At 36.7% G+C, this 12,523-nt stretch overlaps 1 protein-coding gene across 5 annotated transcripts in view; it reads right to left on the reverse strand.

Moving 5' to 3' along the window:
* Window positions 1-302: 302 nt before the first annotated feature.
* Window positions 303-12,523, reverse strand: part of LOC138713577 (uncharacterized) — a 120,508-nt gene continuing 108,287 nt past the window's right edge. For all 5 annotated transcript variants that reach the window (XM_069845754.1, XM_069845753.1, XM_069845756.1 and 2 more), the window contains one exon: window positions 303-5,820. In XM_069845754.1, coding sequence (XP_069701855.1) covers window positions 5,518-5,820 — 303 coding nt within the window. In that variant the 3' untranslated portion in view covers window positions 303-5,517. The remainder of the gene's footprint in view (window positions 5,821-12,523) is intronic.

The raw sequence follows: 12,523 nt of genomic DNA on the forward strand, positions 1-12,523 counted from the left end.
CAGTAGAGACAACTCTTGTCGGCACCTTTGATGTTGTTGGTACTAAAATCAAGCTCAGGGAGGTTTAGTGCTCAATGAATCCAACCATGTCGCTAGTATCGGCAGAGCTAACAGCTGATTTTAGCGATCAGCTGTTCAGACATGCTAAACTTTCAGAATGAAACTTTGTATTAACTGTTGTAATTACTCCTTTGTTCTGTAGTGATATTTATGTCTTATTATGTAGGTCTAATGAAAATTCACTTTTTCTTTTGAAAATATATATAAAATTGCAGTGTTCATGATTGAAGTAAAACATAATATTATCGAAGTGCTTACCGTTTTATTCTGTTTCTTCATATCCATTACATTTAATTTTGGATCACAATTTGTTGTAAAATATATACATCAGGGGAACATTTTTCTTTTACGTCCATGGACAAATTTAACTCAGGAGTTGGTCTTTCCATTTTCACAATTTCAAGTTCCTCGTTGTATGTACGACGGTTAAAAGGCACTTTTAATAAACCTTCTATTACACAGTCATTTTGAACACAAACCTCTCCAGAAACTTGTTCTGCCATATTTTTCACAATATCACTTAATTGGGAAATTAAAAACTTAATAATTCACAATTAATATAACTCTTAGACACTCGAACAAATCACAGATTTAAAATAATGCATTGCAAGAACACAATCACATTCATGAGCTAGCGTGCTAAGCGTATTGCTGCTTCGCGCCTGCGAAGAAACCGATCACGAGAGCGGTAACTCGCCCGGCCTACATTGCACGATGGAAACAGAAGGGTGAGGAGGGGACAGGACAGCGTGCGCGATACGGTCACAGGCTACCTCACGTAGCAAGCGGTTTCTCCAGCGATGCCACCTTGACAACTTGTTTCTTTTCGAGAGCAGAGAGCGCATATAAATCTAACAATTACTTTAATTTTAATTACTATGGTAAAACTAATAATACAAAATTATTACATTATGTTATATTATAAACTTTTTCTTTTGTAATGTCCTTGGGCTACCGCCGGTAGCCCCGGTAGTCCGCAAAATACGCCCCTGGATGATACCAATTTTAGAAGAATCTAAATTGCTACTAGTACTAGAAAAGGAAGAAAATTTACAACCTCCCTGAAAGAGGATGCTTTTGACCTAAATTATTTGTCGGCAATTTCCTTGAACCCTCTATATTTCCTCTCTACTTACTATTCTCAAAATATCCAACGTAATAAATTCATTTATGACACGCAGTGTATAGAGGGTCGTCGGTAAAGTGTTGTAAAAGTGGACTTCCGTCCAGGGAAAGGTCCTCTAACACCTTATTGTGAAAATCTTAACATTTTATTTAATTTTTCTGTTATTTAGTTTTTTTTTTTTAATTCTTCAATCCTGATTCCTGAAGCTAAAATATGGGATATAAAATCGAGAAACTGAGGTGTCCACACAATATCATTAAAACATGCATTTAAACTGAATGTAACGTATATTATATGCATTATTAAGCTAAAAATTACCTAAATATGCATTATGCATGTTTTTATCCCTAAAAAGTCGAAAACATGCAAATATGCACGGGAAAAGTACACATATTTGGAACCGGAAAGTAGGCCTAATGAAATGGATAAGTACTAAGTTTGAGCTATGTCCTATGGTTCTATAAAAACATGCATTTACATGGAATTCTCGTCTCTAATTATTATTATTATTATTATTATTATTATTATTATTATTATTATTATTATTATTATTATTATTATTATTGCTTATTTCTTGTCTTTGGTTTAGACCATAGGCAGATCCAGGGAGGAAATAGTAGGAAAAAGAATTACCCTCCCCCTTAGGGTATCCTGGATCTACCACTGATTTTGGCACTATGCATTAAATATGTATGAGCCGCCACTGTATGATGGTAGAGACTGGATTAATCTCGCTCAGGATAGGAACCAATGGCAGGCTTATGTGAGGGTGGCAATGAACCTCAGAGTTCCTTAAAAGCCATAAGTAAGTAAGTGTAACAAAAATATATATTTTTTACTATCTATTAAAAAAAAACAATACTTCTCAGTTCCTTTACATTTGTATCTTCATATTTTGGTTTACATTACTGTGGAATGGCCTATAAACAGATAAACAGAAAGAATGATTTTTATGCATGGATCAGCTATTGCACCTTCAGAATTGAGTTCTGAGTTAGGTCTCCTCAGTAATTTGATTTCGACTTCATTCTCTTTTCACTACTACTTCAACTAATCCATGTCGTTAACATATTTTTTTACTTGGTTATTTAACGATGCTGTATCAACTATTGGATTATTTAGCGTCGATGAAATTGGTGATAACGAGATGGTATTTGGCAAGATGAGGTCGAGGATTCGCCAGAGATTACCTGACATTCGCATTAAGATTCGGGAAACCCTCGGGGAAAAAAAACTAGGTAATCAGTACAAGTGGGAATCAAACCTACGCCTAAGCTCAACTCCGGATCAGCAAGCAAGTGTCCTGTCATCTGAGCTATGCTGGTGGCTAATATTATATTTCACGAATATCAATAACAATTCAGCTCATTATTTCCTGATTCATCCATTCACTGAAATGTGTGTGTGTCTAATCCATACCCACTTCACTTTGAGTGATTCGGGTTCCGCATACTGTGGATGGATGGCAGGACTGTGACCCATTTTCAATTGCACACCACATAGGCATGCCATGTTATGCATGATGTATATCTGTGAAGAGTTATGTTGTGTACTAGGGTGAGTGTATGTTAAGTGTTCGTGTAAGTGTAGTTTAGGGAATGGGTGAGGATGATGATGAAGGTAAGAAAGGGAGAAGGGGAAACCCAGTGCCGGCACATAGCCTACTCCTGTTGAATAGCACCAAGGGGGCTGCCAGACTTAACATCCCCATCTGATGGACGAATCACTATCAACAGTGACATATGCCTCTAAGAAGGAAAGTAAAATCTTACAAAACCCCATGTCAACTTTATCATTTTTAAAAGTTAAAAGATTATTCAACTCAGAATATCAAGATGTAATATCATATTGATTTTACTATCACGCAGTTAATGTAAGCAGGGCTGCCGAGAAGGGGGGGGGGGCAAAGGGGGCAAGTACATATGGGTCCGTAAGCAATAAGGGCCCGTCAGATTAGGTGAGTCTGATTACTTTTTATTATCATGGATACATACCAATATCATAAAATTTTGTAAGATCATTTGTGACATGAATCTCACATATTAACCAACAATAGTAGAATTAATACAAATTACCAGTTCATTATGTAAATGTTAATAATAATAATAATAATAATAATAATAATAATAATAATAATAATAATAATAATAATAATAATCCGTGGCGCTATAGCCCGCGAAGGGCCTAGACTGACCAGCCGGCTGCTGGCTTCACGCCCACATGTAGAAGCAGAGGTGGACGTCATCCAACCAGAATGGAGGTATCGTGTGGTTAGCATGATGATCCCCCCCAGCCATTATAGCTGGCATTCGGAACCGGATTTCGCTACCTATTGTAGCTCCCCAAAATGCATCACGATGCTGGGTGGGCACTGGTCCCATACATTGGCCGAAATTTCATGAGAAAATTTCTTTCCCCATGGGGACTCGAACCAGCGCGCATTCCGTAATGCGAGTCCTAGGCAGGATGCCTTAGACCGCGATGCCATGGCGCGGGACGTGTAAATGTTTAACTTTTATATAACAGAATATCGGTTTCCCATGTTGACAATCATCGACACGACATTTGAGGGATTTGCCTGAAATATGTTCCCATCGCTTGTACTGAACATGTTAAATTGGCTTGTCCTCTTAATTACTAACTCCTGCTGGCCCACCGCAATATGCTAGTGGACTTTCCCAAATCCAAGCCACAGGATCACATTTCCTTTTCAGTAGGACCCACATAGTATGTTTCGTGACGAAACTTTCGTCTTTTCGTTCTCGTTTTTCTAGTAAATTATGTTCATTAGTGTTACCAGTGGACAATGGACAAGTAAAAGCATAAGTCGGAGCTGAGAAGCGCAAGGAGAGACAGAAAAATTGGAAGATATTACGAAAGGGAGTAGAACTTTGTTTGAAGTTCGTGTGAGATTGAGCGACTTTGGAAAACTAAAAAGTAGCAGACAAATAAGTGTCATTGAATGTGTTATTCGAAAACAAGAGCCTTTCCAAAAACAGTATTACAATATTTTCAAAACTCAAGAATGGAGAATGTGTTCCCAGAGACTGGCTAGTGTGGAGTGAAACAAATCAGTCACTATACTATTTTCCTTGATTTGTTTCACTCCACACTAGCCAGTCTCTGGGAACACATTCTTCATTCTTGAGTTTTGAAAATAATACTGGAAAGGCTCTTGTTCCGTCACTTAGAAGGTTATTCGAACAACACATTCAATGACACAATTTGTCTGCCACTTTTTAGTTTTCCAAGGTCGCATGTTACTTGCCATGACTCAGAGTTAGGAACTGGTGTGTGTAAATTTGTTTCACTTTCACATATTAACACATCATTTTTACTATTGTTTGCTTATTCTGATTCAATACTACTGTTATCAGAATTTTTTTCTGGACAGCCACAACCATCAGTATTCACTTCTAAGCATGAACTGTCTTCATTTTTGACAACCTGAACAGACGGGCTTGAGATTGGTTTATTTTTTGCACCTTCACTAGCAACGCTCAATTTCACACCAACTTCAAACAAAATGAAGGGAATAAAAATGTATTCAGAGTAACAATGTGTCAAGAAAGACTGAGTAACCTTGGCCCCCTTACTCTGGAGAGTGATCTGCTAGTTTTTAAATTTTGATGATATAATTGATGATTTTGCCTCAATGAAGTCAAGGATAGTTGTTTGTTGTTGTTGGCTTGCAAGTCAGAAATTACAGCTCTTTAAGAATAGTGTTTTATGAAAAGAAACGAAACAAACGACAATGAAAAGACGAAAGTTTCGTCACGAAACATACTATGCTGACCCTACTGAAAAAAGAAGCGTGATGACTATAAAATATTATTGTGCTAATGTGAAGTAACAAAAGTGTATATTTTTAGATTCGTATCTGTGATGGGGTTATCTTTTATTTATTTTGCAAATAATTATTGTCAGAATAATTGGTAACTTGTCATTTTTAACTTTTTTTTTCAATGGGGCCCGAGCACAATATTGCACAGGGGCCCATAAATCCTGTCAGCAGCCCTGAATGTAAGTATTCCTTCTCTTTCCCTTTTCGTCATCTTACATCTTCTTCCATTCCTTTTTTTTTTCTCTCCATCACACTCTCTAATCGCATCCCTTTCTTTAAGCTGTCAGTTTGTTGCTTTCTTTCACATTATCCATCTATTTCAAATTACAACAAAAAATTGCAGCCATTGTAAGTAAAAATGTACCCAACAGTTTCAAAAGTACTGCAAATAAATAGGAAGTATAGGCCCCTAACTGTATTCTGAGCAGTGTAACGTGAATTGCTGAAGAGAGAACTCGATGATAACCACAGTAATTGGTATAATTTCTTACAGGTCCCGTATTGCATGAAGAATGGTAGCTAGTCGAGGATCAGGTTCAAGTCCATGAAGTTTTCGAGGTAATGTTTCAAAGTCCGCATGTTCCACCTCATGGCATGGGTCTTCCTGTCGTGATGGAAGAGAGAAAATGAGCTGGGGTGCTAAAATACGTTCACAGAGAGCACATAAGCCACCCCAAGTTCGAAAATCCAGTTGATCCGAATCCTTCCATCCTATCAAATCTTGAATATACTTAAATTGTTCTGTGGTTAATGGACAGCCCATTACTTCTCCAAGAGCAACCATTGCATGCTATAAAAGAAAACAAATAACATATATTACGATGATAAGGAGGTAGATACGAAATATAAACTGAGAAAAAAGGAACAAATTCTATATCAACAAGGCTCAGATTCACAAGAGATTGTATGAATTTCAGCGAATTAAAATAATTACACAGGCATTTCTATTTTTCTGCTTGTGGCTGGTTATAATCGAATTCCCAATTATATGTCAAAGAAAAACTCTTTAACTGAGTATTGTATATTGTTGTATGATTAGTCAATAGTTCGAAGACTGGTTGAAATCTCATAAGTGACACCTATATGGCATCACTTGTGAGGCAACCAAGTCAGGAGGCATAGGGTAGGGTGGCCAGTTTCTTTCCCCTTCTATTGCGTACATCTCTGACTAGTAACATTATTTAATTAATCAGACTTAAAGATCAGTGGCGTAACTTACACCCCCGCAGACCCTGTGTTGTGAGGGGGGGTGCCGAAAATGTTCAGTGGTTACTGACGTATTTGGAAATGAGTTCGAATTACAGTTCAAGGCCCACATTATGCATTTTCCATAATGCATAGCCACTCTTTTTTTACTCTCTGGCATATGGAAATCTGTGGTAATGACCATCACTGAGCCCGAGGATGCGCATATGATTCAACTGGCAGTACTTTGCATCATACACTCCCGTCGATTAACTCGTTGCTCGCCCCCAACCATACTGAAGTGACACCAACGTTGAAAATGTGACAGAGTGATTTTTATGGATGGAGACATTGTTTCTCATGGTGTATTTTCATGTCATCAGGTTGCCAGCCATAGTCGCAGCATATAAACAGTAAACGCATATTGAAATAAAGAAGTTTTGTATAGCAACACGTCTGCTTGTTACTAGATTTAATTAAACATTTTTCTCGTATTTTGTGGCAATGAAACCTTTTAAAAGTAAATGTGAACATTTAAGTGGTACAGAAAAACGCAAAAGGAAACAATTTGAAAAATATGTTTCGAAATTGACTAAAATAGACTCGGTATTTCGACCAAGCAGTCAAACACAAACTATTTGTGAACGAATCCCAGTGTTTCAGTACCATGACTTAAGAAAGACTTACAAGGGAACTTCTTTCATGGTGAATTGGAAAGGCGATAATGCCGTATATTTTTGGAAAGAGGAGGCAAAAGTAAGTCAGCAGGTGAATTTTTTCCGCCTGAGCTCCATAGGGACAAAAGTTATGGGACTGTAAATTTAACATGGCAGTCTGTGGGAAGTGACTGAATGTGCACATTTGAAGGTTAAAATGAAGTTGTTTCTGAACTCACTGCATTGCAAACGAAAAAAGTACGGAAAAGTAAGTCTTGCTCCAGCTAATTCTGCTGATAGCTACTCTTATATTTCATTTTTGTTCAGATTGTGTGACTCATCAGACACTCCTCGCCTCATATTGCATGAATTATGGAAGGGTACGTATGTTGACGCTATTACTTGTTAGAGCTCTAATCTTATTTTTGTTTCACATTCATGTTCTGTTGGGGTGCGTGACAAGTAATTGTTGCCGTTTGTATCATATACAGAATGGATCTGAAAGTTGTGGTTCGACTGCTGGTATGCGAGTTTGGAACCAGTGACGCTAATCCGTCAGTAGCAGACATCCGAATGTGTCCATCAATTGAAGGATGAGTTAAAAGACGAACAGGAGGTCGTGGAAACATACACGTCGCTCGTTATTGATGAGCAGGGAAAGGATTTATATGTAAATACATATTTACTTATAAAGCTAATATAATTTATATTTTGCATTATTATGTTTCACAATGTGTAGGGTTGAAAAATCCTACTTTTATTTTCCATATTTTTCCATATTTTAGAGTTTAGTACATATTTTCGTTAATTTCCATATATTTTCCATATTTCATATAAAACAGTCCATATTATATAAGGTTTAACAATAAAACAAAACAAAATTCCATTAACTTTTAAAAATACATTTCAACAATAGAGATTTAAACACATGTTCAGTAATCCCTTTAACATCAGAGTTATTTGAAAATTAGCAGTCCTATCAACAATGGGAAAGTAAGTTACAAAACTGTATTAATTTAATTTAAAATTTTTAACAGACTTCAGTTGTGCAGCTCAACAGTTAAATGCCAGTCAGAGTACACATAGGTTCAGTTTTGTAAATCATACTATAAAGACGGTAAATATGCCAAAAGTACGTCATTCAGTCAATTTAAAATCAAAACTAACAAGTTACATTTCAGAATTTAAAGAAGATGGTTTATCAACTGACAATAAAATATTATTTTGTAATTTGTGTCAGTGTGCAGTATCATCTACACAAAAGTTCCTGGTGCAACAACACATTACAACTAGTAAACATCAGGCCAACAAACAACTAAATTCCAAGCAGAGACAATTGTTTTTAACACAACCAACAACATCGAATGTAAGATCTGAGTTTAACATCGACCTGTGCCGTTCTCTCATCTCTGCTGATATTCCTCTCTACAAACTAAAGAATAAGGTCTTCAGGGAATTCCTTGAAAAATATACTCAACATACAATCCCGGATGAGTCAACACTTAGGAAGACGTATGCTCCATCCATCTACGATGAGACAATACAGAAGATAAGAGATGAAATTAAAGATAGTTCAATTTGGGTTTCCATTGATGAGACTCCCGACAAAGAAGGTAGACTTGTTGGTAATGTAGTTATCGGTTTGTTAAGTGAACAATATTCTGAACGAATTCTTTTACATTGTGATGTTCTAGAAAAGTGCAATAACAAAACTATAGTTAAACTGTTCAACGAAGCTATGGGTATCCTGTGGCCAAAGGGTATTATGTACGATAATGTGTTATTCTTTATTAGCGATGCTGCCCCTTATATGGTCAAAGCTGGACAAGCATTATCTGTTGTATATCCTAAATTGACTCATTTTACTTGTGTGGCGCATGCATTTCATCGTGTGGCAGAAGTGGTCAGAGACAATTTCCCTAAAGTAGATTTGTTGATTTCATCAGTGAAAAAAGTATTTCTCAAAGCTCCCAGTAGAGTTAACGTGTTGAAAGAAATGTACCCTGAAATTCCATTGCCACCAAAGCCAATTTTAACTAGATGGGGTACATGGCTAGAAGCAGTTGAATATTATGCCGAACATATAGACTCTATTAACAATGTTCTCCTTGCATTGGACTCTGAAGATGCAGTCTCAATTGATACTGCGAAAACAGTTACCTGTGACATAAGTGTGAAGAATGACTTAGCTCACATTCAGCATACATTTTCATGCATCATAAAAACGCTCAAAAGTCTCCAAAATAGGCACCTTTCACTATCTGAAAGTTTTGAAATTATAAATAGTACTGTGGAACAACTGAATCGTGGTAGAGGTAAAGTTGCAGATGCAGTAAGAGCTAAGGTGGACACTGTACTTTCAAAAAACCCTGGATATGAAGAACTACAAAAGGTTGTTGCTGTGATGAGTGGTGAATCAACAGTGAAGATTAACTTGGACTTATCCCCAGCAGACATTGTGAAATTGAATTATGTACCAGTTACTTCTTGTGACGTCGAACGCTCTTTTAGTCAGTATAAATCTATCCTCAGAGACAATAGAAGAAGATTCACTTTTCAGCACTTGAAAGAAATGTTTGTAACCTATTGTTATGGTAACAGACAATAAAAATTGTGTTTTGTTGAAACTACATTGGAAGATAAGGTACGTCCATTATATTTTTTGTTTAGTTTGATTAAAATGTACCAATATTTAACGTACATAGTCAATTTTTTATAATTTTAAGTCCATATTTAATTCCATATTTTGGTAAAAATCCATATTTAATTCCATATTTTGGTAAAAATAACTACATATATATTTACATATTTCATATATTTTTAGTCCATATAAATCCGTTCCCTGTTGATGAGATACCAGATTTGGACGTGGAAGATGGGCAGCAAGATTATGGTGACATTGAAGAAGAACCAATTGTGGGATGCCAAAAAGACGACCAGAAAGCGGAGGATGCTGAAGAGACGGAGACGTCGTCGCAAATCAGCAGGTCTTCTTACGGTCCCTCTTCTAAAAGAACCAGAAATGTAGTCGACGACAATTACAAGCAGAAAGCGCTCGACTATATGAATGATACGGTCAGCGGAAAGAGACGATTCTTCAACTCTATAAAAATCGATTCCCTCTAATGAAACAGGGAATGCTAAAACGATTACGATGCAAAAGTGAAGAAGGTTTCTTACCTTAAATGTTAAGTACGAAAGCTATCATTCATGACAGAACTATCAGGCTTTTGGGCCTAACTTACAGGTGAAAGCTGAAATTGATCCTGATAACCATTTTAACTTCATAGCTTCTGACTCGTGAGTATGGGGATTCAAGCAGCGGAATCGTTTCTTTCTCGTTCTGTGACGCATAAAGTAAGCACGAACTTCGCATCAAAGGAGGCAGAGGTGAAGCAGAAATCAATTTCATGTCGAAGATGAAGCAGTAGTTCATCAATCATGACTTCACTCCTCGCCAGATCCTCAACATTGATCAAAGTCAATTTGAAAAAGAGATTCCCTCAGGACGAACCATGCATTTCAAAAGAGAGAAGAAGATTTATGCCACAGTAGGATCAGAGGCTGCTACGACGCACTCCTACATGATTATGCCATTCATTTCCATGGACGAACAAGTCTCCTCCCCAATGTATCTTCTGAAAGCCAAATCACAGAAAAAGTTCCCTAAAAATAAACCTGTTGACCCATATAACATCAAATCATATGCTTTTGGTTCAGCTAATATGCGGAAGGCATATTCATTGCATGAAGATGGTGTCTTCCTGTTGCTGGATTCACAGTCAGCAAATAAGGATGAGGCACTAATCAAGTCGTCAATTCCTGACTCGATTAGGACGTTTGAATGACATTTGATCTCCCCTGGCTGCACTGGCTTCATCCAACCTCTTGATGTTTATTTCTTCTGCCCATATAAAGCGTTTGTCAAGTCTATCATGGATACCATATAATGACGACTGATTTCAACATCTGGCACTGAGACAACTTCATTCGATTGCAGTCCTTTGCTCTGTATCAGTTCCATCACCCCTTTGTTTAAGAACTTCTTACAGTACGCCTGGTATACTGCTGGCTACTTGGATGACGAGCCAGAGCCTTTTCAAACGCCAAGTCAATACTGCTTCGACTCTGTAGATAGTGTTGAGTGCAGCGCTTGTATATCTTCTGCTTTTGTATGGTGTGCACAGTACACTAAATGTTACTCCTTTCATCATTCTACGATCGATGTTTGCAACAGCTGTAATATTTCGTTTGCAATGCAGTGACTTCAGAAACAACTTCGTTTTAATCTTCAAGTGTGCATATTGAGTCACTTACCACAGACTATCATATAATATTTACAGTTCCATAGCTTTTGTCCCTATGGAGCTCAGGCGGAAAAATTTCACCTGCTGACATACTTTTGCTTCCGCTTTCCAAAAATATACAGCATTACCGCCTTTTCAATTCACCATGAAAGAAGGTTCCCTTGTTAGTGCTCTCAGCGTATTAAGTATTGAATGTGAAAAGCCCAAAGACTTGATCTATATGATCTGATTGAGACATATTTTGGTTCTCAAAAGGCCAGAAGGGAAAAGAGCTTGTAGAACTAAGCTTCACATTAAATTTATCTTAGGTAGGCCTATTATTGTGTAATTATAGCCTTAGTAAAATAGTAGTTATATCATTTAAATTTTTTTCAGATCTGTTCACTTAATTTTGTTTAAAAATTGAGTATTTTGCTATGCTAAATTGTTTTATCCAAATTAGATGTAAAAAATAAAATTATGAAAATATGAAGAAAAAAAGAAAACAATGGCAGTAAGGAAAGGGGCCCAGATTATCATTTTTGCTGTGGGCTCAGCTATAAAAAGTTAAGCCACTGTTTAAGATATAGCTATACAATAATTGACACAATATATCAAGTGAGATGTACTGCCTGGTAATAGATACATAATTCAGAACCTCGATGATATATTTTAATTTATCTTATTTCTTTATGCCAGTAAGGAAAACCATATATAATATAGCTTGGAATCTTGTGAACTGCACAGACTTCAGATTAAGTCTAAAAAGCCTATTCATTTTTTAGACAGAAAATTAATACCAATTACCAATGATTATAGCAAGTCTTGGAATGGGGGGGGGGGGCATAAAATAACTATAGCTGGCTTTTTAATGTTATAACACTAGTTTAAATTTACATATCTTAAGTTAAAACAAAAGTACCTGCTTAAGTTTGAACTTTCGATCTCATCCTCTGACAAAAATCATCTACATTGTTTACCAATTGTGCCACAGGGACGTAGCAATATTGTATCTGACACATTTCTAAATGTTGTTGTTGTTGTTGTTTTCTAATGCCAGGCATTTGACAATAAAGTCATTTGAACTCTTGCACTCCAATATTTTTCAAAGATATTATCATGGCCAGCCAATGAAGCACAGATTTTGAGTTCCGAATCCATTTCTTGGTTTGAGTTGCACAATGGGCAGTTACGGGACTGATATATTCCAATTCTATGCAGGTGTTCGGCCAAACAATCATGGCCTGTTGCCAATCTAAATGCAGCTACAGACGATTTTCGTGGTAAATCGGGAATTAAATGTAGTGCTAAGCCATGTGCAGGTTCAATCAGTGGCATACTGGCCCAAAGAATATTTCACGTCATT

Source organism: Periplaneta americana, chromosome 14, assembly GCF_040183065.1.
Source record: "Periplaneta americana isolate PAMFEO1 chromosome 14, P.americana_PAMFEO1_priV1, whole genome shotgun sequence".
Lineage (NCBI taxonomy): Eukaryota > Metazoa > Arthropoda > Insecta > Blattodea > Blattidae > Periplaneta > Periplaneta americana.